The 27,980-nt window shown below is 46.3% G+C and overlaps 1 protein-coding gene across 4 annotated transcripts in view; it reads left to right on the forward strand.

Annotated features, from left to right (window-relative positions):
• NHSL1 (NHS like 1) overlaps positions 1-27,980 on the forward strand; it is a 176,644-nt gene that overhangs the window by 69,220 nt on the left and 79,444 nt on the right. The window contains exon 1 of one of the 4 annotated variants that reach the window (XM_048489690.1): positions 13,406-13,514. The exons of the other annotated variants lie outside the window; for them this stretch is intronic. Within the exon in view, the coding sequence (XP_048345647.1) occupies positions 13,499-13,514 (16 nt within the window). The 5' untranslated portion in view covers positions 13,406-13,498. Of the gene's footprint in view, positions 1-13,405; positions 13,515-27,980 lie in introns of those variants that run through there. 4 annotated transcript variants of the gene reach the window in all.

The following is a 27,980-nucleotide window of genomic DNA, read 5'->3' on the forward strand; positions in this document are numbered from 1 at the left end:
TTTCCCTTCCCAGAATATTTTTTGAGACCTCAAGTCATTAATCAATGGGAAAAGCCAGCTGCTAACAGAAGGTGCCCCATTTTTTTCGCGAAAATTCGTATGATTTACCTCGCATATGCTTAATAATATTTTACAAGTCCCGATTATAGATGGCTCCAGTAGGGCTGCGCTGCAGAGCATGCTTTCAGTGGTCTTGTATCCAAGGATGGTAGAGGACAAATCAAAGGAGACACAAGATAGAAGGGCAGAGCAATTCCTGCAAAAGGGACTCACGCAGCTGCTGCCATGGCGTATCAGAGCCTCTCTGCGCACTGCCTCCTCGATTGTTTCCCAGAGCATCGATCGGCTGGGCAAGGAAGGTCGTTAATTTGGAGATTCTGCCTCCCACCGGGAGACCAAAGCCATAGAGGGAGTTTAACAAGGATGTTGAAGGCTGCCAGTTTCGCCGCTGAATTACCACCCTGTAGGGACTTCTGGTCACCTTTCTCAGCACGCTCAATGGCCTCTTCCCGTTGCCCTACTTAGCGTGGAACTGCTATGGCTGAGAGCGTGGCAGACGGATTCGGAGATCTAAAGCCATGGTCTCAGGTGAATGCGCCTTCCAGGGAGAAAAGTTGTTTGGGGAAGACTCTCAAAGCAATTTCCTGAGTGGACCCTAAGGAGAAAACCTAAAAGCACCGCCTGCCAAAGCTCCTCTGGGAACTTCGACAGGGAAACCATCCCTCTAACTTTTAATTTTTAAGGTCCCCCAACAGGGAGCCAAATCCAGTTCAAGAGAGACAATTTTCGACGCCCCTACGGAAACCAAGGACGACACCAATTGCGAACAAGAAAGGATTCCCCGCATACAAGAAGAATCCAGCTTCCCGGATCGCTACAACCAGGACAATAAAGCCAATCCAAGGCATGACGCTGCCCTGCTACACAGTGGGAGGAAGACTTCAAAAATTCTGCCAGGTGATGGCGTCCATCCTTCTCACACAGACGCTGGTCCCTGGATGATAGTAATCTAAGGGATATGTAATAGAGTTTCTTTCTCTCCCTCCAAGTCAGCTTCATGATGTCCCCATTATCTCAAAAATTCCAGAAAAAAGAGGTACAGAAAGCTGAAAGCCATCTCACATCTAATAGAAATAGAAGCTGTGGAGCATGTGCCATCGAACAGAGGGGAGCAGGGAGTCTACTCCATACTCTTTCACGGTACCCAAGAAAAACGGGAGTGGCTTCCAATTTTAGATTTAAAGTACGCCCAACCAATTTGTCAAACTAAAACATCTTCAGAATGGAAACTCTGGCGTTCCATTGCCGAATTCCCTGCAACCCAACGAAGTTCCTCACTTCAATGTCGATCGCCGAGAAGCCCTCATCTTCATGTACCCATATTCGAGGGCCACAGAAAAAATTCCTCCGATTTGGCGAGGAAAGATCATTTTCAATTCAGGGCTCTCGCATTCGGGCTTTGCACTGGCGCCAAGAGTGTTCACCAAAACTGCTCATCAACTTAGTGGTATTGCTCAGGGAAAGAAACATCAGACTGCACCCTACCTGGACGATATCTTGATTCGATCAAACTCTCAGGTTCAAGCGCGTTCAGACGCTCAGGAGACCTTGCTGGTGCTTAGAGAACACGGCTTCTTAGTCAACAGGGAGAAGAGTTCTTTAAACCCGGGTCCAACGATTGGAACATCTGGGTTTCATCCTAGACACCTAGTCGTGCAAGATTCTGGTCCCTCTGCAGAAACAACGGACCCTGAGGACCAAGATACAGCAGGTTCTCACCAGAAACAAATGTCTGGCCCTCACTCTGGCCAGCCTGATGGGCCTGTTGGTAGCCTACTCCGAAGCCATTCAGTGGGGACGGTTCAGATCCAGACCATTACAGAGATTCCTTCTACCTTTTCAGGAAATTATTTCCAACAAAATTCATCAGCAGGTTGTAGTACCGAGGCCAGTCAAGATCAGCCTGTTGTGGTGGACCAGACCGTCCAATCTAAACATCGGGAAGACCTTCTGGATACCCTCCACCAAACAGACGTTCTCAGATGCCAGCCTTCAAGGTTGGGGAGCTACACTAGAGGGCATCCCTACTCAGGGACCTTGGTCAGCAGCTGAGACTCATCTCCACATCAATGTGTTGAGCTGCGGGCAATTCGTTTAGCCCTCAAACGCTTTCAACATTTGCTGGTAGGAGCCCATGTTCTAGTTCGGACAGACAATACGCCAGCCAAGTCGCATTTGAACAGACAGGGAGGTTCCAGGTCATCAGCCCTACAGAGGGAAGCCGTCTTTGCTTTTTTCAATGGGCAGAGGCTCACATATCCTCCATCAGAGCCGAGCACATTCAGGGCAATCTGAACATTCAAGCGGACTGGCTGAGCAGACAAAGCATTCACCCAGGAGAATGGCATCTGAAGGAGGAGATCTTTCAATGGATCTCTCAGAGACTGGGAACTCCGATCGTGGACCTCTTTGCCTCCAATCTGAACAATCAACTTCCCAGATTCATGTCACGTTTCCATCACCCGAAAGCGGAGGACACAGATGCCTTATCCTCCAAATGGCCTCTCGGAATTCTTTACGCCTTTCCTCCCTTTCCCATGATCCCCAGGCTCCCGCGGATAGATCAAGCAGGAACGAAGCTGATCGCCCATTTTCGCCTTGTGGGCCCCTGGTGGCCCAGGCTTCATGGTTCACCTTCTAAACATCTTAAGCAGATGTCAAAGTACTCAAACCCATCCGGGCCATTACTAATTTCATCAATAAGTGGACTCTGTTCTCATTGCCAGGGTCCTATATTTCATCCAGATCCAAAGCGCTTTGAACTTGACCGCAAAGTGGAGATTGAACGGCAAACAACTAGTTTTCCCAGAGGCTACTCTACAGCAAGTATTAAACACCTCATGCTAGCCTCCCCTAGAAAACCTTCCACTAAAAGAATATATAACACTCACGCGGAAAGCCTTCGCCAGGGATGGTGCTGGGCGGGAAGAAGGCTGTCTCGCCACGGAGCCCAAGCAAGATTGGTGACATTCCTGGCTCTTCTTACAGGGATGGCTTGGTGAGACTGGCCTTTAGAACAAATACACTCCGCAGACAGGTGGCAGCGCTAACCTCAGTGATCCCTTTAGAATAGAAGGTTTTTCCCCTAGTTCCTCATCCACACATACTGTCAGGTTCCTTAGGGGAGCCTCCCTTAAGGGTAGGCCGATCAACCATCATTTTCCCACATGGAGGTTACACACTGTTTTACTAACGCGACTCACTTCTGGCTCCCTTTGGAGCCCATTATGGACATTTCCCTCAAAATACCCTCAGGAATGAAGGTTGTCTCTTTCTAATTGCCATTACTTCTTGCCAGAATGAGTTTCTGAGTTGGCAGCCCTTCGATCAAGCCACCACTATGTGTTTTTCTTACAAGGATAAGGTAGTTCTGCGGACGGACCCTGCCTTCGTCCCTGCTGCTAATTCCCACCTTCCATAGGATCGTGGCCAGGAAATTCTTTTCTGCCAACTTTTTTTGTGCAGACTCCAAAACACCCCTAAGGAGGTGTATTGGCATAAACTTCTGATGTCAGAAGTGGCCTCTGAAGGCTTTTCTGGATTAGGACCCAGGAGTTTAGGACGATCAGAACTCCCTTGGTATTCATTTCCATTGCCAATCAAGTAATAGAGTACTAAAAATTGTCCTCCCCATTAGCAAGTGCCTGAGAGAATGCATAGCTGAGGCATATCGGGTACAAAACTGACAGAAGTCCCAATTGGGATTACGGGCTCATTCTGTCCTCAGACGCTATCCACTAATGCAGCATTTAACAATAATGTGCCTGTGTCTGAAATATGTAGGAGCGGCAACGCGGGTCCTCTCTTTCCACGCTTGTTCCGTCATTACAGACTGAATGTCTTCAGTAAAGCGGCCGAATGCAGACTACGGGCCAGAGGGGTGTTACATGTAACACATCATAGAGAGGATCAACTCGACCCCACCCTTTAATTTGTTTCAGCACACTGCTAGAGGTCACCTTAGAGTTGCAGTCCTCTGCCTCAATGGAGAAATAACATTGGTCTTACCTGTGAAGCGAGACTTCTCCATTGAGCAATTGAGGACATCTGCCCCAATCTCAATAGTCATACATCCTCTCCACTAGTTTCTATATAGTCGCTTTTTTCTAGAGTTACATTTTCCCAAGGAACTAATCCCTCGGTTTTTTTCTGAGGGACCGCTTAAATTGATTCGTGCTCGCTTTTTTTGTGGTTTTTTCCCTTCCTGGACTATTTGTACCCTTCCTCCTCGGTTATGGGAGGCTGTTGTTGTTCCAGGAATCCTTTTTATCTGCAAGTTTTGGTTCGGACCCTTCTTTACTCAGGCATGCACTGCTTGTTGGAGAAACCAGAACTGGGAGAGCGAGAGAAGAGCCCGACCTCAGAAAGAGGAGGAGCCCGGGAAAATTTTTTATTAACCCCTGCCTTCCTGAATGGAGATCCAAACTACCCAGATGTCCTCAATTGCTCAATGGAGAAGTCTCCTTCACAGGTAAGACCAATGTTATATCTCCAACCTCCGCCCGCTTACCGTCGCCTGGGAAAGGGCCTCTCGGTACCGACCGTCCACTGGATCGGCGCATCCTCGGACCCACGTTCTCGGTACCGACTGTCCACTGGATCGGCGCATCCTCGGACCAGCGTTCTAGGACACTCTCTCGTCTGACGAACCACCGGTAAGTATGGGAGCTTGCAAAAGCACGGCTTATGACAAGCATCATCGCTGGCTATGAACTGAAAACGCTTGACTAAAAGCGTTTCCAAGCCGCTCAGTGCAAAGAAAAAGGGATCTGCGCGAATTGGTTGGGGAGATTGATAGGCAATGTCCATGGTACCCAGAGAGGGGGACATTGAATCTTAAGGGATTGGGAAAACATCGGCTTACTCTGCACAGAGCGCCTCGCACGCCGATGTCGCTGCTACTGACGTGGAGGAAATGTTATGTCGCTATCAGCCTGCAGGTCCATGGTTTCTCTGCCATGGATCTCCCTCCTTTCTATCCTTCACCTACAATTTCAACCCTGGAATTTCTGTCCACTAAACTGGACGCCTGTCCTCCTCTTTGTTTCTACTTTCTTCCTTGCCCTATCTTAAACTCTCCCGCTCAGACTCGCGGCCTCTTACCGCTTTCCCTCCTTTCGCTTTCTCCGCCGCTTTCTGCTCCGGCTTCCCCCTTCCATTCGGGCCACTCACACCTCCGCCACTAACGCCACGTAATGGCGCCAATTTCAAAACTCTAGCAGAGCCGCATTAACCACGATCTGCGGAGGAAGGAAACCCTGACGGAAGATGATGCCGATCTCCTCGCTATGTGTGCCCCATCCACTTCACCGACCACGTGCGAAGGGAAGATGGCGCTATTCAGTTTTGAAGTTGTCGAAAGTGCATCGCTTCATAGGTTAAGCTGGGTAATAAATTCTCACCGGAAAGCTCCGCATATAAGGCAATACGGGACGCGGGGAATTACTTCACTTGTGCCCCTATGTGAGAGGCATGTTGGAGGCAGCTCATGCGGAATAACGTAATGGTTCCGGAGGACTGGAAAAACTACATTTCCACATGCTCTTGAACTCCTCGCGCTAATATGTTGTCTGGGAAAGCTTGCAGTACCGTCACCAGCAATGCATAAGCAGAGGAGCAGCTCTCTGGCGGTGCCTATACTGCCGCTGCAGAGCTCTATGGCTGCAAAGCTTTCGTCCTTCCCACGCGCAGGATCGCTCTGGCCGGAGGCCACCCTACGGGTCACTCTTCTGACTGCGCCTACAAGGCATGCTTCTGAAAGTGCCCACTGCCGGACAGCCAACTCAAAGCTACTCCAACGCTCTGGCAGAAGCCTCCTCCCAGGAGCCTTATGCTGGGAATTCCTGAACAGGCTCCAGGGAGGGCTCCCTGGCGGAGACAGGTCGACAACGACGAAGCTCAGCACGAGCTCCTCATGTGCCTCGCCAAGGAGAACGCCCGGCCGAAAGTGCCGCAGAGCAACAATCTCACACGGGCTTAGGAGGAACCTGAACTGGCCGACATGGTTAAGGCTTGCCAGGATAGCGGTTCTTCTGCCCATCAGGCCAGCCTCTTGGCCGCAGCACTCTCCACTGCCAGGGGACAGCCCCATAGCGAGTGTTTCAACTGCGGCAAGCCAGGACACTTCCGGAGGGATTGTAGGTTGCCCGGTGGGGGGGCTTACAACCCTGATGGAGGAGGGTCCTCCCCCCAGGAGGCAGAGGCCCCCCGGGAAGCTTCAAAAAACTGCGTGCCTCCTGATGCCAGAAAGGCTCTCCACTGAAGAAGGCTAAACCACTAGCTGGGAAACTTCTCACCCGGGCCTCTCCCCAGCCCAGGGACCAAGGAGGAGAGTACTGAGGCGCATCCCAAGAGCCGAGGCCCTCAGCGCACAAATCCACCCTCCTCTATGGGAGAGGTCCCTCGCTGTTCCGACTCCAGTGCATGGCGATCTCCATCCCCCTTCGAGACCGGGCCGTCGGGTTGGCTTTGCCCGGGGCCTCCACCATTGAGCAGGGGTTATTTGTTATTCCAGGGGTCGTTGACTCCACACCCCAGGGAGTCACTCACAGCCAGGTGTGGACAAACATCCCACAGGAATTGCCCAGCGGAATCAGTTGCGCTCAGCTGATCCTCCTGTCCCACACGCTGCCTGCCGCCGATCCAATAAAAACCACGAGCCCAGGTAACCATCGAGGCCCCGTCGGCACCACCGTAGCGGCGGTGGGAACGCCCATCGGTGGCTCCCGCCCATACCTGGAGCTCACCATAGAGGGGGGGCCGTCCAAAGGGCTTGTGGACACCGGCGCCGACGCAATCGTCATCAGAGCAGCCGAGGGGCCTGATCAGTGGCCAACAGAGGCTTGCCCACGCATCTGGAGGGTGGGGGGGAAGCAAACCGCGAGACGGAGCACCCGCACGCTCACAGTCTGCAGCCCGGGACTCGAGCGACAACTCACATCCCGCCCTATCGTCTTGGACATCCACATTGACTCGTGGGGAGGGGATCTCAAGAGCTCTCAAGAGCCAGGTCGAAACGACCTTAATTGGGATGGATAAGCCCGTTCCCACCACTCTCCCCCTCACATGGATCACCGAGACCCCCATTTGGGTAGAACAGTGGCCGCTGCCCAGAGAAAAGCTGGCCGCCATGCACCAGCTAGTAGAAGAACAGCTGGCAGCTGGCCACATTGAGATCTCCACCTCCCCGTGGAACACGCCTGTGTTCGTGATAAAAAAAAACAACGGCCGATGGCGGCTGCTCCAGGACTTGAGAATGGTAAATGCGTGCATCCAGCCCATGGGCCCCCTTCAGTGCGGTCTTCCTAACCCCAATCTCATTCCCTCCGAGTATCAGGTCTTAGTTATCGATCTTAAGGACTGCTTTTTCTGCATCCCTCTTTCCCCTGGAGACCGGACGCACTTCACTTTCACCGTGCCGGTTCTCAACCATCAGCAGCCCACCGCCAGGTACCAGTGGAAGGTCCTGCCTCAAGGGATGCTCAACAGCCCCACCTTGTGCCAGTACTTTGTTCACCACGCTCTGGCCCCATTTCGCGCCAGAACCCCTGAAGCCTTAATCATCCATTACATGGACGACATCCTGGTCGCTGCACCAACAGTCCCTCCACAGTGGGTGGCGCTGCTAGCGGACACATTGCAACAATCAGGTCTGCACATCACCCCCAAGAAGGTGCAGAGAAAAGAGCCGTTCCTGTACCTAGGACATAAGCTCCTTCATTCTTACTCTGCTCCCATCCTGCCAGAATTGCAGATCCCAGATGCGCCCACACTTCTTCAGCTACAGCAGCTTCTCGGGACCCTTCTGGGTCCGTCCCTTCTTCGCCCTCACTACCCCTCTGCTCAGCCCCCTTTTCTCATTGCTTCCGCTCGCTAAGGGTCCTGGGGACAAAATCCAGCTCACCCAGAAGCACAAGGACGCCTTTCAAGCAGTAAAGGAGGTCCTGGCTCACCGATGGGTGGATCGGGTCCCCCTCAGGGGGACTCTCTCTCTCTTTCTTCTAGGCACACCTCCTCTCTCTCTTTCTTCTAGGCACACCTCTCTCTCTCTTTCTTCTAGGCACACCTCCTCTTCCAACCGGGGTCTTGGGATACACCAAACCCCCACAAACCTTCTTAGTGGAATGGCTCTATCTGCCTCATGCCCCCACCAGGAACATTTCCTCCCCAGGCCAGCTCTACGCTGACCTCATCAACCAAGGGCGCCAACGCACCATGGTGATGGTCGGGTGGGACCCCGAAAAAATCATCATACCTCTTAACAGGACGGATTTCCAGCACCTTTGGAATGCTTCCTTACCTTTACAACTGGCCTTGGAGGGTTTTGTAGGGGAGATCCTCTTTCACCTCCCCCCAGATCCACGCTTTCTACTCCTTCCTTTCATTCCTAACCCTCTGTCCTTGCCCGACCCCTGGCGGCCTCTTTACGCCGGGCTTCAGAACAGCTCTCACAGTCCTTGCCGACGGCAGTAAGCGCGGGCGCCATCAGCTACTTCAGCAAGACGTGGCAATGGCAGACGGGCTTACACAGCCACCCTTTCGAAGCTTCGGCTCAACGGAGCAAGCTTTTCCGCGCGCTGACCATCTTTTAGCCTTCCTAACCTTCCCTCAACCTTTCCAACCTTCTTGGTGCGATTCACAATACGAGCGCGACGTAATCACTCACCTACTCCGAGCTTACGGGCCGCCTCCCGGATCGACTCCAAATCTCATGAGTCTTTTTTTCTAACGCTACAGAACTTCTGCTAGCATCCAGGACTTCTTTCGGGTACTCGTGGGCCCATATGCTCAGAACCACACGCCAAGCTTCCGGGCCCCCTCAGCAAGGGGAACCAGCTGACGGGACGCTTACCCACATCTCTACTCTTTTCTCTGACCCCTTTCAGTCCCACGACTTCTTTCACCAGGGAGCAAAAGCTCTTGCTCGTTCTTGTCGCATTCCCCTCAATCAGGCGCAGTCCATCGTGAAATCATGCGCGCAGTGCTCACGCCTCGGCCCCTCCTCAGATCCTGGAGTAAATCCAAGGGGAATCCTGGCAAATGAGCTGTGGCAAATGGACGTAACAATGGTCCCGGCCCTAGCCCCATGGAAACATCTGCACGTGACCATAGACACATACTCTGGATGCATTTGGGCCACACCACTTCGTGGAGAAACTACCAACCATGTCCTCCAACACCTCTTTGCATGCACCACAGTTATGGGGCGTCCCCTCCGCCTCAAAACAGACAATGCACCCGCATATTCCTCCGCTGCCATGCTCCAGTTTTGCACCAACTGGGGGATCGTGTTAACACACGGAATCCCCTATAACAGCACCGGCCAGGCGATCGTTGAGTGGGCCAACCGCACCTTCAAGGAAATTCTAGCCAAACAAACTAAAGAAAGGGGAATAGGTGGCCCCCCCAACTTAGGGCTCATCCAGCAGACTGTATCAAAAGTGCTATTCACCATTAATCATTTAAACTTGCTCGCTTTACCCTCTGGGCAACAGAGCACCCCCGTGGAGAGGCACTTCAGACAATCAGAGCCCCTCCCCCACGCCCAGGTCTACTACCGCCAGCTCCCAGACTGAGCTTGGCGGGGCCCGGCCCCCCTCATAACCTGGGGAAGGGGGTATGCTTCAGTCCTTCTCCCTACAGGTCCCCTGTGGATCCCAGCTCGCCATGTCCGGCCAGCCCATGGAGCGGCACCAGAAGGAAACCAACCCCATCCCAGGGATGGAGCGGACCTCCCTGAAGGACCCTGCCTCACTGCTTCGACGGAGCCGCCACCAGCGCCAGAGCGGTCCGAAGACCCGAACGACCTAGGGGGACGTCAGGACCACGACCAGCCAGGCTCGGGAGCTGCCACAACAACGTGGCCATCCCGAGACACTTGAGGATCTCTGCGTTGCCATCTTTGCGGCTATTACTGCAAATTCCACAGTCACAATCAGCTGCTTGCTTTGCTGCCTCCCGCCAATGACGCTCGGTCACCCCCTCATGGATCTTAATCAAGTCAACATCGAGGAGCGGCTCGCCGCCGCTGCCAACACCTCGTCTTTCCGCCTGGACCAGTATCGGGGGGTGGGGAATCTGCTGAGTTCCTGCCTGTTTGCCCACCCACAAAGCCTCTGGAGACTCCTCCGCCCGAACTCTTTACTATCTTAGCCGTCGCACCGCTGTTCTACCCCAGGCTCCACCCCGGGAGCCCAAGCACCGCCGCCGCGCCACCCTCCCTCTCGACCCCTTTTGCCGGAGCGACGCGGTCGCCCTCTCCGAAGCGGAGTTTGTCTCCCTCGCGACTTCTCTAGTGGGAGTCCCCAAACTTGCTTCCCATAATGCCAAGACTATTGGCCGGCTGGCCTGTGCCCTTGCGAAGTCCATCAACTCCATTTCAATTGCCCTGGATGCTCTGGCCTCCGAGCAACAAGAACTTCGCCAAGCGACCTTAGATAATCGTGCCGCTATTCGATTACTTGTTGTTGCTGCATCATCAAGTTTGTGAGAATGTAAATAGTATGCGTTGTTTTAACCTCTCTGATAATTCCCATTTGATTCATATGAAAGTGCATGAGTTGCAAGATATTGTATCTAATCTGAAGTATGATGTGTTGCCCCATTGGTGGTCAGCCCTTTGGAGCTGGCTGCTAGGGGGATGGTTGAGTGCTATCGTACAATTCTTCATTGGTCTGATTGTGTGCCTTGTTGTTGGATCCTGCCTTGTCCAATGTGTCTCTGCCTTTGCTTGTAATATGTGTAAGAAACCCTTTGACTTTCCCCTACGTCGCAACCAGGTTCTCATGTTGCACAAACAGCTCAGCCAGCTCGAGCAAGTTCCTGGGGAGGCAAGCGTTCCCCTAAATTGCCCCAACTAATTCGGCTCCCTTTCTAAAACGTTAGAAACGGGGAGATGTAGGGGTGAGCCCGCGAACCCAGCAGAACCGTAGAAAGAGCGCCTGGAATGCCAGTGCCAGCTACGGCCTTCTGGGCGCACCCGCTCCCCCAACCCCCGTTCCCCAGTGAGTCACAGGTCATGAACTACCCGACACGCAGTCACCAGGTGTCCCAGACAAAGGGACAAAAGAGCTCTCGCCCTCAGGTGGGGATTAGACCCAGACGCGGACGCTTCCTCCTGCACGTAGCAGCCCGATGAGATCATGCATCACATGATGATCTCCCGCTCTCCCGCTCTCCCATCCATCCGACCCCTTGGCACGCCCACAATGAAACCCTAATAAAAGGTGTCGGGGGACTAGCGCACGAGAGAGTTGCTAGGATCACGGATCCCGCTTCCTGCTGCTGGCTCTCTCCACCAGATGATATATCCGCATCTCGCCTCTTCCTTGCGACCCCGCTGGCACGACTTCAGACTTTTGTATGTGTTTCTGTTTCCTGGCTTATTTTTGTAGCTTGTTTTTAGTGTCTGTTATTTTTTATGATTTTTTGTTTATGTGATTTTAATGTATTGTTTATTTTGTGAGCTGCCCCAAGCAGATCTCAAGAGAAGTGACACACATGTTTTCTAAATAAATAATAAAAGTATCCCTATCTTTGTGATTGTGACGGATTAGACTTTTATATGGTTAATTTGAAAAGGTGCAGTTCAGCCAGAGCAGGAGCACCAAGTGTTAACTAGAGCGCCACCTGGTTGGCTGGCTGAAATACAATAGCCAGGAGCCACAGATAAAGTGTGCTGGCTGATGTAATAGCAGTAAAAGCCTGTCAGAAAGACAGAATTTGGAGTTTTGAAAGCAGCTTGTGTGACACGCAGATAGTCCTCAGATCCAGTCAGGAGATATTGTCTAAAGGCAGTGAGAGCCACAGAGGCAAAAGGAGAACAGCTAGGGGGCTGTATTCTCTTTTTTTAATTTTTAGTTTTAGTACAAAAGAAAAACCAACTCTACCAATCAATAACAATTGCAGGGGGCCTGTATTCTCAGAGAGGTCTCAGACTAAGAGGAAAGAGCCTTGTTTTCATGAGAGGCTAGGAAGCCTGGTGAGGGTGGAAACTGATTTCCCGGGGACATTCCTAAAACCATACAGAGGGCTTGGCTATTGTCTTAGGGATGGCAGCACATCAGCCAACACTATTTAGGTACAGGTTTTCAGCCACATGTGACATTGTCAGTGTGCAACATTATTTCTGCTCCACACTGTTCTCCCATCATCCCAATGATGAATCGGAGGACCCTGTTGGCAGTAGACTGTTTGCCAGAAGTGGGCCAGTGGAGTGCCTGGTGTTTCTTCCTGTTGATCCTTAATGGGCATTTGTTAGACTTGGGTCTACAAATCAATTATTGATGCTGTCAGTTGGTCTGCACACCTTCTTCTTCAGACCTCTGACTGAATTGACCATGGAGTAACTTTAATATAAACCTTTGTTCCCTCACTGCATGTTATTTCCCAAACTTCACCTCCTCTTAAAGAGATAAAATCAAATGATATCAAAGAATCCTGTAAATGTATAATCTGAATTAATAAGGGGTTCTCTTGAATAAAACAATTTGTACTTTCACAAACATGTGTCTGTCCTTTGTAGCAACAAAGAAGCCTCTTTCATGGGAGGTTTCTCAGAACTGCCAGTTCCTTAGAGGTCTAGAGTTGTATCTCTACTCTAATCACAAGACCAAAATATTTTTAACCAGATGAAAAATTATCTTAGATTTTTGTGTGATTACAGGACAGGTCAAGGGGTTTAGACACCCCATCCTACCTATCACCCCTGTCCGTTCACTCTTGTTGGACAGCCCACATTTGAAGATACGGTTCTGCTGCCATCACATCTGATTCTATACTGTTTGCAAAATGCTCCTCCTCTTGGCCTTAGGTATCATGAATAGAAGTAGTTCTAGTATTTTTAGAGAACAATTTAGTTTACAGAAATTCATGACTGACATTCAAGCACAATTATAACTGTCTTTTTTGGGGGTATATATTGTGTATGTGTGTGCACGTGAACATACACACACAGTATGGAAGGCTGTCCAGACAAAACACCTGAAAAGTAATGCATTCCAGGACAATTCCCAAAGAAGCACATGAAGAGACTTTTCATAGGGAAGAGCAGAGGTGGATTAAAGGTGGTTTGTTTATCTTATCACTGGCCTGTTGAGGAGCATGAACAGTGCCCAGAGGAAAACTACTGACAGTGGAGGTAAAACAAATGTATGAAGTTTTGTTCAGTGCTGGGCATGGCTGAAGAGGTCACTGTTGCCTTTTAAAAAATCACTTGTTTAAAATACAAGGCTGTGGGAGACAAGAGGTGTCAGTGGTGCTGTTTAGAAATCAGTGGGCTGGGCAACCGCTTCCTATAACAGCCGGAGTTGGCTAGCCGCCAGATTTTTCTAACTGTGCGCTTGAATGGGCGGACTTGGGAACAGCTGTACCTAGCACTGGTATATTGCACTCTCTGCAAGCAGGACCCTTTTGCCTCCCTCCATGGAACTGTCTCAGGATGTTTTGTTTGAAAGGTAAGGGACGCTTTAGTCACAGTTCTCCTGACAGCCCTGTATACTTGACAGGACTGTAGGGCTGGCTTTTTTGTGAAGCGGTTCTGGCTGTAAACTCTCAGCTGTGCTAACAGCTCCTAGAAGTATAGGAGAAGCTTGATTTATTGCCTAGATCTGAAATGGGAGCACAGCAAAATTAATTTAACCCTGTGTCCTTTATAAGACTGGCTTCTTGGAATTCTTTGTGCGCTGTGACCCTCCTTTCCATACAAAAGATCCTCTTGTAGGTTGTAAATGGCTGAACATACTAAGTTTTGAAAGACATTGCCTGTTCTTTGGGAACTTTGGCAGTAGTTTTAGGGAAGCATGAGCTTTGGCAGTGTTGCTTAATAGGTTTGTCAGACAGTACCATTGTTTAATTATTCCCCAAATGGTATGAGGTCTAGTGAATGCTTGGAGGAGAGACTATAAAGGCAAATGCTAGCTTTGTCTGCAGATTTTTTTTTCAGGTTGTGTCATACACAGAGTTGAGCTGATGAACAACATTGAGTGATGTGAAATAGAAATTAGAAGTTCTTTGTTTTGCTGAAAGCTGATGTTAAGTTTTCTTTCTTTTTTGATTAGGGAAAAGCAGGTTTTCTATTTTAATCTAAATGGTGTATGTGTGTTCTTTTAGAATTGTTTCTCAAATAATTTTATATATTTATTTTTTCTCAAATAATTTAATGATGTGTAATTCTACTAGATACTGCTCCGTTTGTGCTTTGGGAGGGGGCTGCCCGAAGGTATGCCTAGAAGGAGCCTTTTTGTTAGTGTATTAAATTAGTAATAATTCCTTTTATTGTTTGAATTTATAAAGTTTCACTGCTTTCATGCGCTGTTCTTTTCTGACAGTTTCTTCGTGCTATGCACCATAATGGAGGTACAGATAATATATTCTTGGTGGCAAATACTGCAAATACTAAGTACATCTCAAGAACTTTGAACACAGAAACAAACACTTCTTTTAAATGAACCACAAGAGTATTTCTAACAGTCCCTCTGCATCTGCATTTTTTAAATTATTGCAGAAAAGTGCTGCTAGGGCAGGCCATGAACAGAATCCAAGGATCAGTAATATTTCCTGCTTCTTGCTTGGCAGAGTAGCTGAGGATGAATGCATATGTCAGGCTGACTCCGAGATCAAGGCAAAAGGAGTGCTGAGTGTTTCCTGTTCCTTTAATCATCATAAGGTTTGAAATTAATCTCTTGCCATTGCCCCAGCAAGTTCTGTTTCCTATTGCTACTTCCCACAGTGGAACAACAAAAGGTTGGCAATTTGTCCATCTATTATGTTTGTGTATTTCAATTGTAAAATGCATAACAACCCTGATAATATGTGGCTTGGTCCTTATCCAAGATGCCTCCTCCAAGATGCCTAGGCAGCAACCAGTGGGGAATGACTGCTGGGTGACCTTGGCCCAGACACAGTTCTGTCAGAACTCTGTCAACTCCCACCTAACTCACAAGGTGCTGTTGTAGGGAGAGGAAAGGAAGACAGTTATAAACCGCTTTGAGAATCCTTATTGAGTAGTGTTAGGTTTCATCCAGGTTAATGGAAAGGAGTGGTACAAATGCCCTGTTTGGAATGTCCCCAACTTCAGATCTGTGGTAGGTCATAGTCAGAATTAGAATCTCCTTTGTGGTGGCTTCAGTTGTGAATGGACATATACTTGCCATCTACCTGGTATCTAATTCAATTAGTTTCTTATTCACCAGCTAAAGGTGAAGGTAGTTCCCTGTGCAAGCACTGGGTTATCACTGACCCATGGGGTGATGTCACATCACAACATTTTCTAGGCAGACTGTGCTTACAGGATGGTTTGCCACTGCCTTCCCCGATTGTCTATATTTTACCCCCAGCAAGCTGGAAGGTAAGGTTATTTTTCTTACCTTTGAAGGATGGAAGGCTGAGTCAACCTTGAGATGGTTACCAGAAACTGAATTCCATCAGGATCAAACTCAGGCCTTGAGCAGAGCTTTGACTGCAGTGCTGCAGCTTACCACTCTGAGCCATGGGGCTCCTTATTCACCAGACTTTTGAATAATTTCCCAATTTTATTCTTTGTTCACTCCTAGTCTTTTTGGGGAATGCATTTTTGTTTTTCCTGATGCTCCCTCTGTACCTAACTTTTTTTTCCTGTATGCTGTATTATTTTAAGTGCTGTTGGTTGTCGTTTTAGTGATATGGTACTTACAAGTGCTTTAGTAATCATTGATTCATCTGTTGTTAGCCACCTGGAAACGTGTGGTTGAGAAGTGTGGGACACACACACACATTTATTTTGAATAATTTGGATTAAGGAGTATGGGGGACCTTAGAGATGAAAGTATTGTTTTTTTCCAAAGTGGCTGTTAAGAAAAATCAGACCAGACATGATGAATTATCTTGTATGAAAACAAGAATTCCTGCTTGTCTAAATCATGTTATGATTTCATTGTGAAGAATATATGACCAAGAATTCTGTAAAGAGGGTACTCTTGTTCTTAGTTTGGCTGCATTTGAGGGTCATTTTCCATGCTATTACTTGCTTTACAGCTGTGTATCAGAGGAAAGAGAGCAGGGGGAATATTTTCTGCTAATAATAGCAAACAGTTATGTTGGATACCATTCGTGAAAAATCCTGGGCATGTGGTTGTTGCTCCCTAGAGGAAAGATCTGTGCTAGAAATGCATATTTATTTTCTCTTCTTTGAAAATACATCAATGGTCTGTTCACCAGTTGTCTTTTGTACAGTGTACATGTAAGGACATTCTTTGGATTCTTTTCTTGGCAGTGTTCTTAGCAAATATCAGAAACAGATTGGCTTTGGTGTCTTGGAGTACTAGAATTTTCTGAGTTGCACTAGGGAGTAGTAGCAGTTTTTAAAGGTGCACCTTTTTGTTTCTTTTAGTAGGAGAAGAGAAAAGGAGTTCTTGTTTTCAAACTATACTCTACAGAATGCCAGGCAGAATTAAAATTGGGGACCATGTTTTGATTCAGTTTGACTTAATGACTTGGACCTAAAGGTATTTTTGAATTCTGTGAATTTCACTGTGAATTCTGTGGATTTGCCATTTGAACTGTACCTTCTAGTGCAGCTTCTGATTTTTCTAGGGGGGTGCCTGCACTCTTGAGATGTTTTTTTGGCCAGTGCAGGAGACTCCCAACAGGTTTGGTAAATCCTGCTTGGGAAATTTCCAGAAATCTGGGAGTGGTTACTGCAGAATATTGGGGGGGGGGGGGGGGCTCAGCAAGCCTGTCAATCTACAATTTCTATTTCTTTTAGACTCTGGTATGTCATAGAGTCCTCAGGTCAAAGTTGCTGTTTCCTCTGGGGAAATTAATATTTGTAGTCTGGGGTATAGTGGTTAGGTTCAACCCACGTTCTGGTCCCCACTGATGCCATGGAAGTTTGCTGTGTGACCTTTGGCCAGTCACACACTCTCAACCTGGCTAGTATTTGGATGGGAGCAGAGGCGTAGCTGGCCAAAATGGAGCCTGGGGCGGACTCTCAGTTTTCTGCCCCCGTGCCCCACTTACCTCCTGGCCACAGGGTGCTGCCTTCCCTCCTCCTGGGCCCAGCAGCAGCCCAGCCAGACTCCCAGGTGGGGGAAAGCCCTTCTGTTTCCCTCCCTGGTCCAGGAACTCAGAGAGGGAGGGGCACTCCAGCTGCCAGCTTACAGCCTCAGACCTTTTTTTAAAGCTGAGTTCTCTCTCGGCTTTTTAAAAAAAGCACCAAGGCTGAGCGCGCCCTTCCCTCTCTGAGAGGGAGGGATGCTCCAGCCTCAAGGCTTGGAATGGGAAGCAGCGTAGCTGGCTGGAGCGTTCCAGACACAGCCGCACTGCTTTCTACTATTTTTAAATGCTGTTAAATGTTCGAAGCGCTCAGCAATTCGTACTCGGTAATAAGCCTCCCTCAGATCCAGTTTGGTAAAAATACGCCCCTTTCCCAAGGCATCGAGCAAGTCCTTGATGAGGGGCAAAGGGTATTTATTTGACAACGAAACAGCGTTGAGACCACGATAATCAGTGCACAGACGTAGGGTTCCATCTTTCTTTTTCACAAACAAAACGGGTGCTGCGTGGGTGCTCTTTGTGGCTCGGCGGTTGAAACCGCGAGCCAGATTCTTATCGAGAAAGGCTCGAAGCTCCTTCTCCTCGGCTGGGCTCATCCGATATATTCTACCTTTTGGAAGTTGTGCTCCTGGGACCAAGAGGATTTTACAGTCTGTGTCTCTATGGGGGGGGGGGAGTTGATCGCATTCCTGTTCTGCAAAGACCTTGGCTAAGTCCCAGTACTGTTTGGGAACTCCAGCCAGTTCTGGGCTCGGGTCACTGGCTAAAGCCATTGCCTGGGGCGACTCGGGATCTTCTTTAGCCTCTGCCGGTGGCTCACCCTCGTGCATGTGATCCCCACAAGGGGGATCAGTAAATCGGACTATGCGTTGCCCCCAGAAGATGGTGGGTTCATGGGAGAGGAGCCAGGGCATGCCCAGCACTATGGGATGTTTGGCGACTGGAGCCAAAATGAAGCTATGTCTTTCCCAGTGTTCAGCACATCGCAGAAGCACTGGTTGGGTCTTGAAACGGGCCGGACCGTCGGTGCCCAGCGGGCTGCCATCCATTTGAGTAAAGGGAATTGGTTTGGCCAATGCTATACGTTCGAGCCCTAGCTGCTCAGCCACCTGAGGCTTCATAAGGCAGTGGGAGCAACCGGAATCTACGAGAGCTCGTGCCAGAATATGGGTGTGCTTGGAGGTATTGGTTAGCGTGGTCATAATAATGTAAGGAACCTCAAAGGACTCGAAACAAAGGAACTGAGTTCAGTACGTTTATTTCATAAACTTCAACGATCGCATTACACGGGATGCGGATTCTGACTTTCCCGGGCTTCAGGTATCGCTTTTACGGAACCTTCAGCCACCTCCCCCAAACGTCCCAGCAGTTTTCCCACGACAGAGCAGAAACAAGCTTCAAACACACAAGATAGCCACAGCAAGGTTAAGGCCCCAACCATCCCGGGCACGAAGCCCAGAACGAGGAATGCGTCAAGGCCAGGCAGAAAGAGCAGAAACTAACCCCCACCCTTACAGAAGCCAACAAGATTCTGAGGTGGGCCACAGATGCAGGCGAAACGTTAGGAACAAGATCCACCAGACCATGGCCATACAACCCGGAAAACCCACCACAACCAACCATTGGTATGTTTCAAAAGTTTAGTCTATTGAGAAAGAAGGCCTAGTTCTCACAAACAGTAGATGAAGGAGTAACCCACCAGTATCCTCAGCATGGTTATTCTTACAGTTGTCTACTGTGTGATTGGGGGCTGAGGGTGTACAAAACCTCTTGAGCTAATCTTCAGGGCTTGCATGCATGTGTTTGAGTTAGCACTGGACAAAGAACGACACACACTGTGATTGTTCGTTAACATGTCGTATTTTAAAATTTATATGCACTCAAAGTGGAGCAAGTACTCAAGTATGTCAGAGAAATATGTGCAACTGTTCATATGTAATGAAAAGAATGTAGTGTTGATGTGGAAATAACTTACACATAGTTTAACCAAACCTATATACAGAGGGGGAAAATTCAAGTTGTTTTAAGTGTTGCCTTGCTAGTGTTCCAAGCAGAGGACTTCAGTCACTAGACTTTTCACATTATTTCACCTAAATGCTAGTGCCAGAAACTACTTGAGACCTTTTCTGATGATTAAACAATGTAACTTGGATAGCAAAGCTTTTATCTTCTTAATAGGTATTGCGATTTCTTTTCCTTTCAGATGTAATCTTGATATGCTATTGACTTCAAAGGTTTTGTGAGTATAATAGCCCCATCTAGAGGGGCACTGTGGGCATGGTTGGTGCCACTCCAGCCCTGTCCTCTCCAAAGGGCTTTCCTGCTATGCAGGAAGCTCAGAAAAGTCAAAACATAACCCTGGAGATGCCCCCTTAAGGAAGACTAGTGATATGCATGAAAATTGTGGCATTTCTCTGCCAGCAGCTCCCCAGGCGCATTACGACCTGCTGGGTAGTGGAGGCTCACTAAGGTCGGTCTCACCACCAGCCCACCCCAGCCACTCCAGTGCAATATTTTGCACCAGTGGGCCTGGGCATTAGCAGCTTTGGGGTCAGGTGCCATGGAGTTCTGTGGTACCTAGCCACCAGGGGAAGTACCCCCTACACAAATGTGATTCACCCCCCCCCTTCAGATTGGGCTGCCTACAATCCAATTAAATTATTTTGTGCAGTATCAAGAGAAGATTCTCTGTGTTAGAACTCTGATACAAAATCCTTGTCTTTGTCATATTTTACTGCAGGTATAGATAATTTGAAAGGTGAACAAAGTCTTGTAATCTCTACATTCTTGCCATCAGACTAGTAGCATGGTACAATAGGTGTTGTTAAACAAGACAATAACAAATGCCAAGGTTAATAAGTTTTCATGTTTAGATTTTTCTTTTTTCTGTTTTATTTTATATGCTGTGCTATCATTTTGAAGAATAGATTAACACAGCTGTTATCAAGTAGCACAGTACAACACAGCCAAAGACACTGTGACCATCACTTGCTGACATTCTTTGTTCACAATGACATGGCATTTGCAATGTGTCATTGTTCCTAAATGCTAGGAGCTGCTGTTCAGATCTGCAGTTGTATTTCACAGTTGTCACAGTACGCATCAATTCAAAAGAAAAATTGCTGGAATGAAAGATAAATGCTATAATTCTCACCAAAACATGATATAGCACACCTCTGTGCTGTATTTGAGGGCCTTGATGTTTTTGCACATGGATGATACTGGTTTTTGCTAGCTCTTTATTTTCTGATTAAAACATCTTGTGCCAAAAGTTATCTAGCACACCAGTCACTTTCCTCCAAATGTAATCAAATTTCAGGTAATTCCTATTACATTGTTCAGTGTAAGAAATTGATAGCATTAGCAATAAACATAGAGTCAAAGTAGACAAGATGGTGACCCTAGGTTTGCCCTGGGCATACACCTCTATTTTGTACATTTAGGGCGATTTCGCACTTGAGAATTGACATAGGGTTGACTCATCAGGCTGAAAAGAATCGGCCTATGTCAATCCCTCGTAGCTTCCCACAGCAGCCGAGGTTGTCCTGCTGGAGCCGAGTTTAGCGGGCAGGATCACCTCGGAGTGACATTCACTCGTCGTGCCTGATTGGCAGCTGCGTTCAGGCGGGAATGCAAACGTGCGTCCCTTTTTTCCCCATTTTTCCCCCGTTACAGCTACGTGGCGTTGATTGGGCAAAACGGTGCTGTGAAGGAAAAATGTTGCCATTTCGTTGCTATGAGCGGCGTGCAATCTACCCTTCGTTACTGTGCATGGTCGTCAGTGTTATACGGAAGCGGGGGGAAAGGCGCGCTTTTTGTTCTGCGCATGCCCAAAACATTAGTCTATGATTGGCTGAACTGGCGAATCGACCCGACGAAGATGGCTGAACTGGCGAATCGACCCGACGAAGATTCCCCACTTCGCTTGAGTTCTACCTAGTTTCACTGGTTTACCCCACCTCGGAGGTGGAGTCGAAAATTTAATGGCAGAACGGAGCAGAGCAGGACGAACCCACATTGGATTCACCGGATGTGGGGAACACTTGGGTTGAACATATGTCGAACTTGAGTTCACACAGTAAGTGCGAAATCGCCCTTAGGGAACTCCATTTTAGAGTGCTGTGGGAGCCTGATTGTGGTTGGAACTACCAGGGGGAAGAGGAGCCCCTTCTTTTTCCCTGTGTGCCGTTTTTTAAACCTTTCCTTTTATTATTATGCGCCTCTAACCAAATTATTGAGCAAAGTCGAATATGAATGCAAGATAAAATACAAAACAGTAAACATTAAAATGCAACAGGATGAATTAAAATTCACCTCTGTAATGACATAGAGGAACCATAGAAATTTGTCAACAGAAACTACTATTTCCAGATTGGTGTTTACCAGCAAAAAAGACTGGTATAATCTAGGGGTCTCTGAGTGGCATGAACCGATCACAGGATATGATAAGATAGCCTGTGATCTCTATTACTCCAGATGCAAAGCAGCAAAAACAGCCAGAATAAGGAGTTTTGGTGAGGTGTGCAGATGGCAGGAAAATCAGCCCACCTAACATAAAAATGTTCTGTGACCAGGAGTAGTAAGGAGGGTCAAAGGGGGGGGGGGATCCCACTGCAAATGTAGAGCATACTGTCTTACATGGGCTTGAGCTGTGGTGGTCAAACACAATATCCCCTTTCCTTACCAACTTTACAGCTTCAGAATATCCTGTAATATCCCACAATAGGAGAGAAATCAAGAAACTCCCAACGGATTTTCCACATATTTCCCCTATAGACTTCTAACTGAATTTTCCTTTAGTAAAGGTAAAAGACCCCCTTGACATTGAAGGACTCGGTCATTGCAGAAACCACCTGAAACTGCACCAGAGTAGGCATTCTTTGCCAGCATGCCCCTGCTAGCGCCATGCCCTGACTTAACAAAATGGAGGCATGGTGAACCCAGGGACAGCGTCTTCTCTAGTTATATCGTACTGGTTTCTCTCTGTAGAAAATGCTGAACATTGTGTTGAAAATTTAGGAAATCTTGGTGTTTGTGGTGAAATAAGGCTTCCTTTTGTCTGTGTTGGAGTCGTGTGGTGGATGGGAATGGTGACATATGACATCTTTCACATTTATAGCATAGTGTACTCTAATAACCACTCACAGAATTTAAATCTGTTTTCCTAGCTGTTTTTCTGAATGGTGTTTTGATTATTTTGAAGTAAAATTCTTCATAGACTTCCATGTTCTAAGAAGGAGAATTATGATTTTATGACACACTCGTACCTTTGACATGTGTTAAATGTCTTCTACCAACACTGGCATTAATTGTAGCAACACAGCATTTTAAGATTTCATCATCTTTCAACCTGTTCCTCCCAAAAGGTATGTTTGCAAAGATGAAAAGCAGATTCAAGAAATTGCATGACCAAACTGCTTCCACTGCCCATTGCAAATCTGTTCCACTTTCTCAAGCTGTGTCATCCAGAATTGGCCTTTCATATGTGCGTTTCAAGAACACTACAGCACATAAACAAGAGTTAAGTTAGAAAAGTAATAAGATTGTGCCTGATAATTGTTAAAAGAGAGCTTTAAATCAACAAAGGGATCATGGAAATGGGGTTGTTGCTTTTTGTTGGTTACCTTATTAATCCAGGAGAGTCATTTGTTTGAATTAGCAGGCTTACACTGGTAATCTTGTCCCAACTGTATCAGAATTGCTTCTTAAAGCCAGCTGTAAATTTAGCTGCATTTCACAGATGTAAAGAATGTTTTGCTGTCATAGTGCTAGGACGTACCAGCCTTAGCAGTTTTGTCATTCCATTGTTCCTGTAGATTAGACGCATTTCTTTTTATTTATTTTTGGCAGCACAGCTCTGGTCCCATGTTTTTTTTAGATGCTTCAACAGCTGCAATTGATTTAAACTTCTGATATTATGTAGTAGTAATAGCTTTTGTTTCAACATCAGCAAGCACCTTGGAAGAATGCTTATTTTTAGTTATAACCCATTTTATCTCTTGGGTCTAGAATATGTGATCTCTGTTTTTCATAATTCAAATTGTCCCTAACAACCCCCAAAAGGATCACAGCTTAAATTTGATAGAAATGAAGAGCGCAAGAAATCTCTCACCCAGATGTCAGTGACCTCCGAATTCCCACCCACTACATATTATTTATTTATTTAGGCTGATTCTTCATTGAGCAGGGGATTGCACTAGATGGCCCCTTCCAATTAAATCACCTTAGGGCCATGGTGGCGAACCTTTGGCACTCCAGATGTTATTGACTACAATTCCCATCAGCCCCTGCCAGCATGGAATGCCAAAGGTTCGCCACCACTGCCTTAGGGTGACACTATGAACATTAGCTAGCCCCATAGTCCAACCAGGAATACCTTAGGATCAGGGGAAAAGTTCAGCAGTCAACCTCCTTCCTAACCAAGTTTGACAAACAAGATGGATCCCAAAACTCTCTGAGAAGTATTAATTCTGTGGGGAACAATGTTTTACTCTCTTTGGCCCCCATGCCTTCATGGTATCCTTAATGGGAGGAGTGTCTGACTGCTTACAGGAAGTCTAGTGAGATTCAGTCCCAACATTACTACTTAAAACATTTATACCCATACTCTAAAACTCCAAAGACACCTTACAAGTTCCATAAAACAACTTGCAGTAAAACAATCAAGTCACCTTTAAAAGCATACAGATTAAGCTGTTTTAAAAACTGGTAATATTATTTTGCAATTTACATAATACTTTAGAACAGCGGGTCTCAATCCTTGGATACCTTCAAGAGTGTCCTGCTCGGCTGCAAGTCCTCTACAGAATAACTTTTTTGAATGACCTGCAGCTTGAGCATATATTTACAGAGCAAGTCCTCCCTCCTCCCTCTCTTTCTATCTGAGAGAGAACAAAGGAATGGTGAGGTGAAGATTCTCAGTAGCTGGAAAGGATTCTTTTCTGGATCTGGTCTTTGGCTTTTCCTTACTGTTATATACCCATCATATTTATGATTCCTGATCCCGACTCTCTTGATCAGCTGAACCCAGTCCTGGTCTTGATAACAGTGGGGCCATAACTCTGCCTCCTTCCGTTACATGACTCTGATATCACATGACTTCCTGGCATTTGCTTGCATGTCAAAAACTGAAAACCATTATTTTTTAAATTTTAATAGGTATGCATAAACAGAATAGAAAAAAGGACATTGAGTCAAAATAGCAGTTAAAATTAATTCTACAAACTAAGAGAAAAATATGATTGTGATAAACAGATGCTTATCATAATAATTGAATAAAATCATAAAATCAGTATTACACCTCTGCTGTATTAATTCTGCTCTAAGCCCTGAAACTAGTAGAAAATATAATAGATACTGTGTTTTTTCCCTTCAGCCCTTATTTTCTGCCAAGACTTAATGTCTCCTTGAACTTCTGTCATTTCCTGACTTAGACTAAAGGCTGTCTCTTTTTTAGTAATGATAGAATCACAGAGGCACTTCAAGCAGAACCTTACTTACCTTATCTTCACCCATTCCAGCAATGAACCAGGCATTCTTTTGGGTCTTGTTGGCTCATCAAGCCTGTCCAACCTTCTTGTTGGAAACCCAGAAAAGCTATCAATTGTTTGTCTTGGCTTTCTGCCATCTTATACTACTTCAGGACTTATTTTGGGGTATGAATATTGCTCCTTTGACCATTGATTGTGTGTGTGTGTGTGTATTGGATTTGCATGAGGGTTTTTCCTTTTGCTCCTGGAGATGCTGGTCATATTCCTCTTCAGTGCTGCTTTCCCTCAACATCCCTTGAAGACTGGTAGCATGCTGTAGAAATCTTATCCATCTTAACCCCTTTTCCCTTATTCAGCTCTTGTGTGCTTTGTGTGTGTGTGCTCATTGCTTGAGATATATTTTTTGGTTTTATTACTTACTTCTTTAATACCCCTCTTTCCTTCTATTTTACAAATGCCTGTTTGTTTGAGAGTTTTTACCCAGGACTGTCCTGTTATATATGGATTATCGATCCCAGTTACCCTCTCCAGCTAATTCCCCCAGCCAAAGTAGAGACTGCCTGCTTATGGTAACACCTTTGTATTGCTTAGAATCAGATTGTAAGACTTCTAGTAGAAGGTGAAATCAAATTTGAATTGCCAGTATCCAAGATCAGCATAAACTACTGGAAGAAATTAATCTGTAAACAATTGTAGCTACTGTATGGTGAATAAGGAAAGATTATTAAAATGTATTAAGGGACAACCAGGGACAATTTTGATTATGCACAGGTCGAGGCAAATATAAATGAAGCTGAACAGGGTTGTTTTGCTTACAACGCAACCATAGTTAATACAACAATATTTTTATATTCAAATCCAACTGATTTGGCTATCCATGGTTCTCTTCTTCCACTGTCCCATTATATTTAGAAGAGGTGACAATTCACTGTGAGTTGAGTTTTGGGACTCTGGGGTTGTCTTATGATTCTGGCTTTTATACTTTAAGCACAGTCAGCACACTGAACCACCCTGCATCTCTGTTGTCATCTTTTAATTGTGATAATGTTTCCCTCAAGGAGGTTTCTAAGGGTTTGCCTGTTTTTTATTCATCACTTATAACATGCTGTAGATTTAATTCATGCTTACTTGTCAATAGACAGGTCAGAGGTTTTTTTGGGGGGGGGGTCTCTGTTCAGCAAGTAAGGGATTTTTAAAAATTTATTCTCTTGTTTCAGTAATTTTGCTCTAGTTCACATGTGACTGATTTATTTTATTTTTCTTTCTTAACATTTGTGTGAGGTTCTTTGGCTGGGGGGGGGGGGGTTAAGGACATGTGGCATGCTCCCCCCCCTGCTTTTGATGCTCTGTCTTTCACAAAGTATGCCACTTTAAATAAGCTTTTAAGATATGGCCATCTGTGTGAGTGACTGTAGTACCTGTTCAGAGAATTACAAATAATCTGGGATAAAGCTTAAGAGAAGCATCAGAGTTCAGCTGGAGCATAAAGAAGTTTCAAATCTGTCTTAGATGTTCTAGGGCTGCTACTGGATTCTTCTGGGTTGCAATTAATTCAGCACCAATCTGCATCACTTTGTCTGTTTGACAAAGTCAGATCTGTGCATAGGGATAGTAACATCAGTTGCCAAATAGCTCATACAATTGCATTTGTTGTAGCCTAGTTAGAACAGCAAGATCTCTAATCTGCCCCTTTCATCTGTAAGTTTCTTGTTCAAATATCAAGATTATTTATTGCTTGAATCTTCGTCTTAAAATGATTGCCTATATGCAGTGCCTACCTTCAGATCCAGTAGATTGCTGCCTGCACAGAAATAATTGGCAGCCCAGCCTCAATGATGATGAAGAAGAGCTTATTCAACTCTATTCCAGCAGTCACACTAAAGTCCATGAGCACCATGAGAACACACTGCTGATCAAAGATGACAGTATCCTGTGGCCAAGTAAGGATGGTTCTTGTGCGTTACTAATAATTTCTGTTTTCAGCTGCCTTGTTTATAACCTCTCCTTTTGTATGAATAACTACATATTCTTTTACAGCTTATTTTAGATAAATATAATGTATTATTGTATTCATATTTTAAGAATTAGATGGCACATACTGCTATGACTTAAGGTTTATTTAACATTGGAAGTTTTTGATTAACATTAAAATGAGAGACTGTGAATTTTTTTTTACAAAGTTAAGAGATTTATTTGTTTCATAAAGTTATTCTTCTGTCTCCTGTATTAAGAATACTAAATTTTGCCACTAACTCAAAGAATTGGGTTCAATGGAGGATTTTCGCTGATGGAGTATTTTTGCAAGTTAACCTCACCCGCGACAGACCTCTCATTACTCCCTTTATGTTGTTTTGGGGGATTCCCTTATTCCCTGGAGTAGCATTTGGGGGTGGGAGCCTTTCGGTGTTCAGCAGAGATGGGAGGTGAGAAAGTTTTTCTCTGCTGACAGAAATCCTCCTGTTAGTGGCTTTGCTAAGTGGGATCCAAGCCAAATAGCTTAACCTATAATTACAATTTTGCTTCTCCCTTAATCATTTTGTTTGAGTGGGGCACCTGGTAAATCTTGGGATGGCTCAGGAAAATTCGTGAGGGAAGAAAAAGTATTCATGAAAAAATATTTATGTTTGTGTCCTAGGTGGATTACACTTCCTTATGACTGAATATGTTTGTTTTAAAAAGCGAACCATTAGTTCAGTATATTATCAGGGGAAAGTCATTTTTAGCATGCTTCCATACTTTCTGAAAACTCCCATCTAAAAAGGAGCTGCAATTAGTTGTCACTATGGAAGCCAGTAAAAGATATCCCTTTTGAGAAAAGTTATTGCCCTTAGTTGGTTAATGTTGTCTTAATGAAGAAGTATGTGAGAAGTGAAGCTAAGATCTCAGACCAGTTTTAGTGCCAAGTATGTGCTTATTTGAAGGGTGATCTTTCTTTATACGTTGCATTTGACTTTATTTCTAAGGCTCACAACAATATCAGACATGTTTTCTCTTTCTGTAAGCCCCATGCTACCACCTCATGTTTTTCAAAAGGGAATCTTGAACTTTTACGGAGATTTGTTCCTAGTAGTAGGAAATGAAATGAAACTTCTACCAATGACCCTAAGCGAAAACACAGATGAGCTGCTTTACTAATTGTGCTCAGTAGCAGGTGCAAATCAAAGCGAAAAGAGACAGAATAGGTCAATATAGACTTAAGGCAGTGCTACTCAATTAATTGCTGGGGAGACTGTACCTCTTGACCCCAGGGCTTTTACCAGTCCCTGTGCATCTGCTGTTTTGCCTAGCTGCCAGCTCTGCATTCTCTATTGCCACATTTTCTCAGTGCATGTGAGGATAAGGTTTTAAAAAGGCATTTAAAAATCAGCAGCTTGTACAGAGACTAAGACGGGGTGATTA

This window comes from Sphaerodactylus townsendi, linkage group LG01, assembly GCF_021028975.2.
Source record: "Sphaerodactylus townsendi isolate TG3544 linkage group LG01, MPM_Stown_v2.3, whole genome shotgun sequence".
NCBI lineage: Eukaryota > Metazoa > Chordata > Lepidosauria > Squamata > Sphaerodactylidae > Sphaerodactylus > Sphaerodactylus townsendi.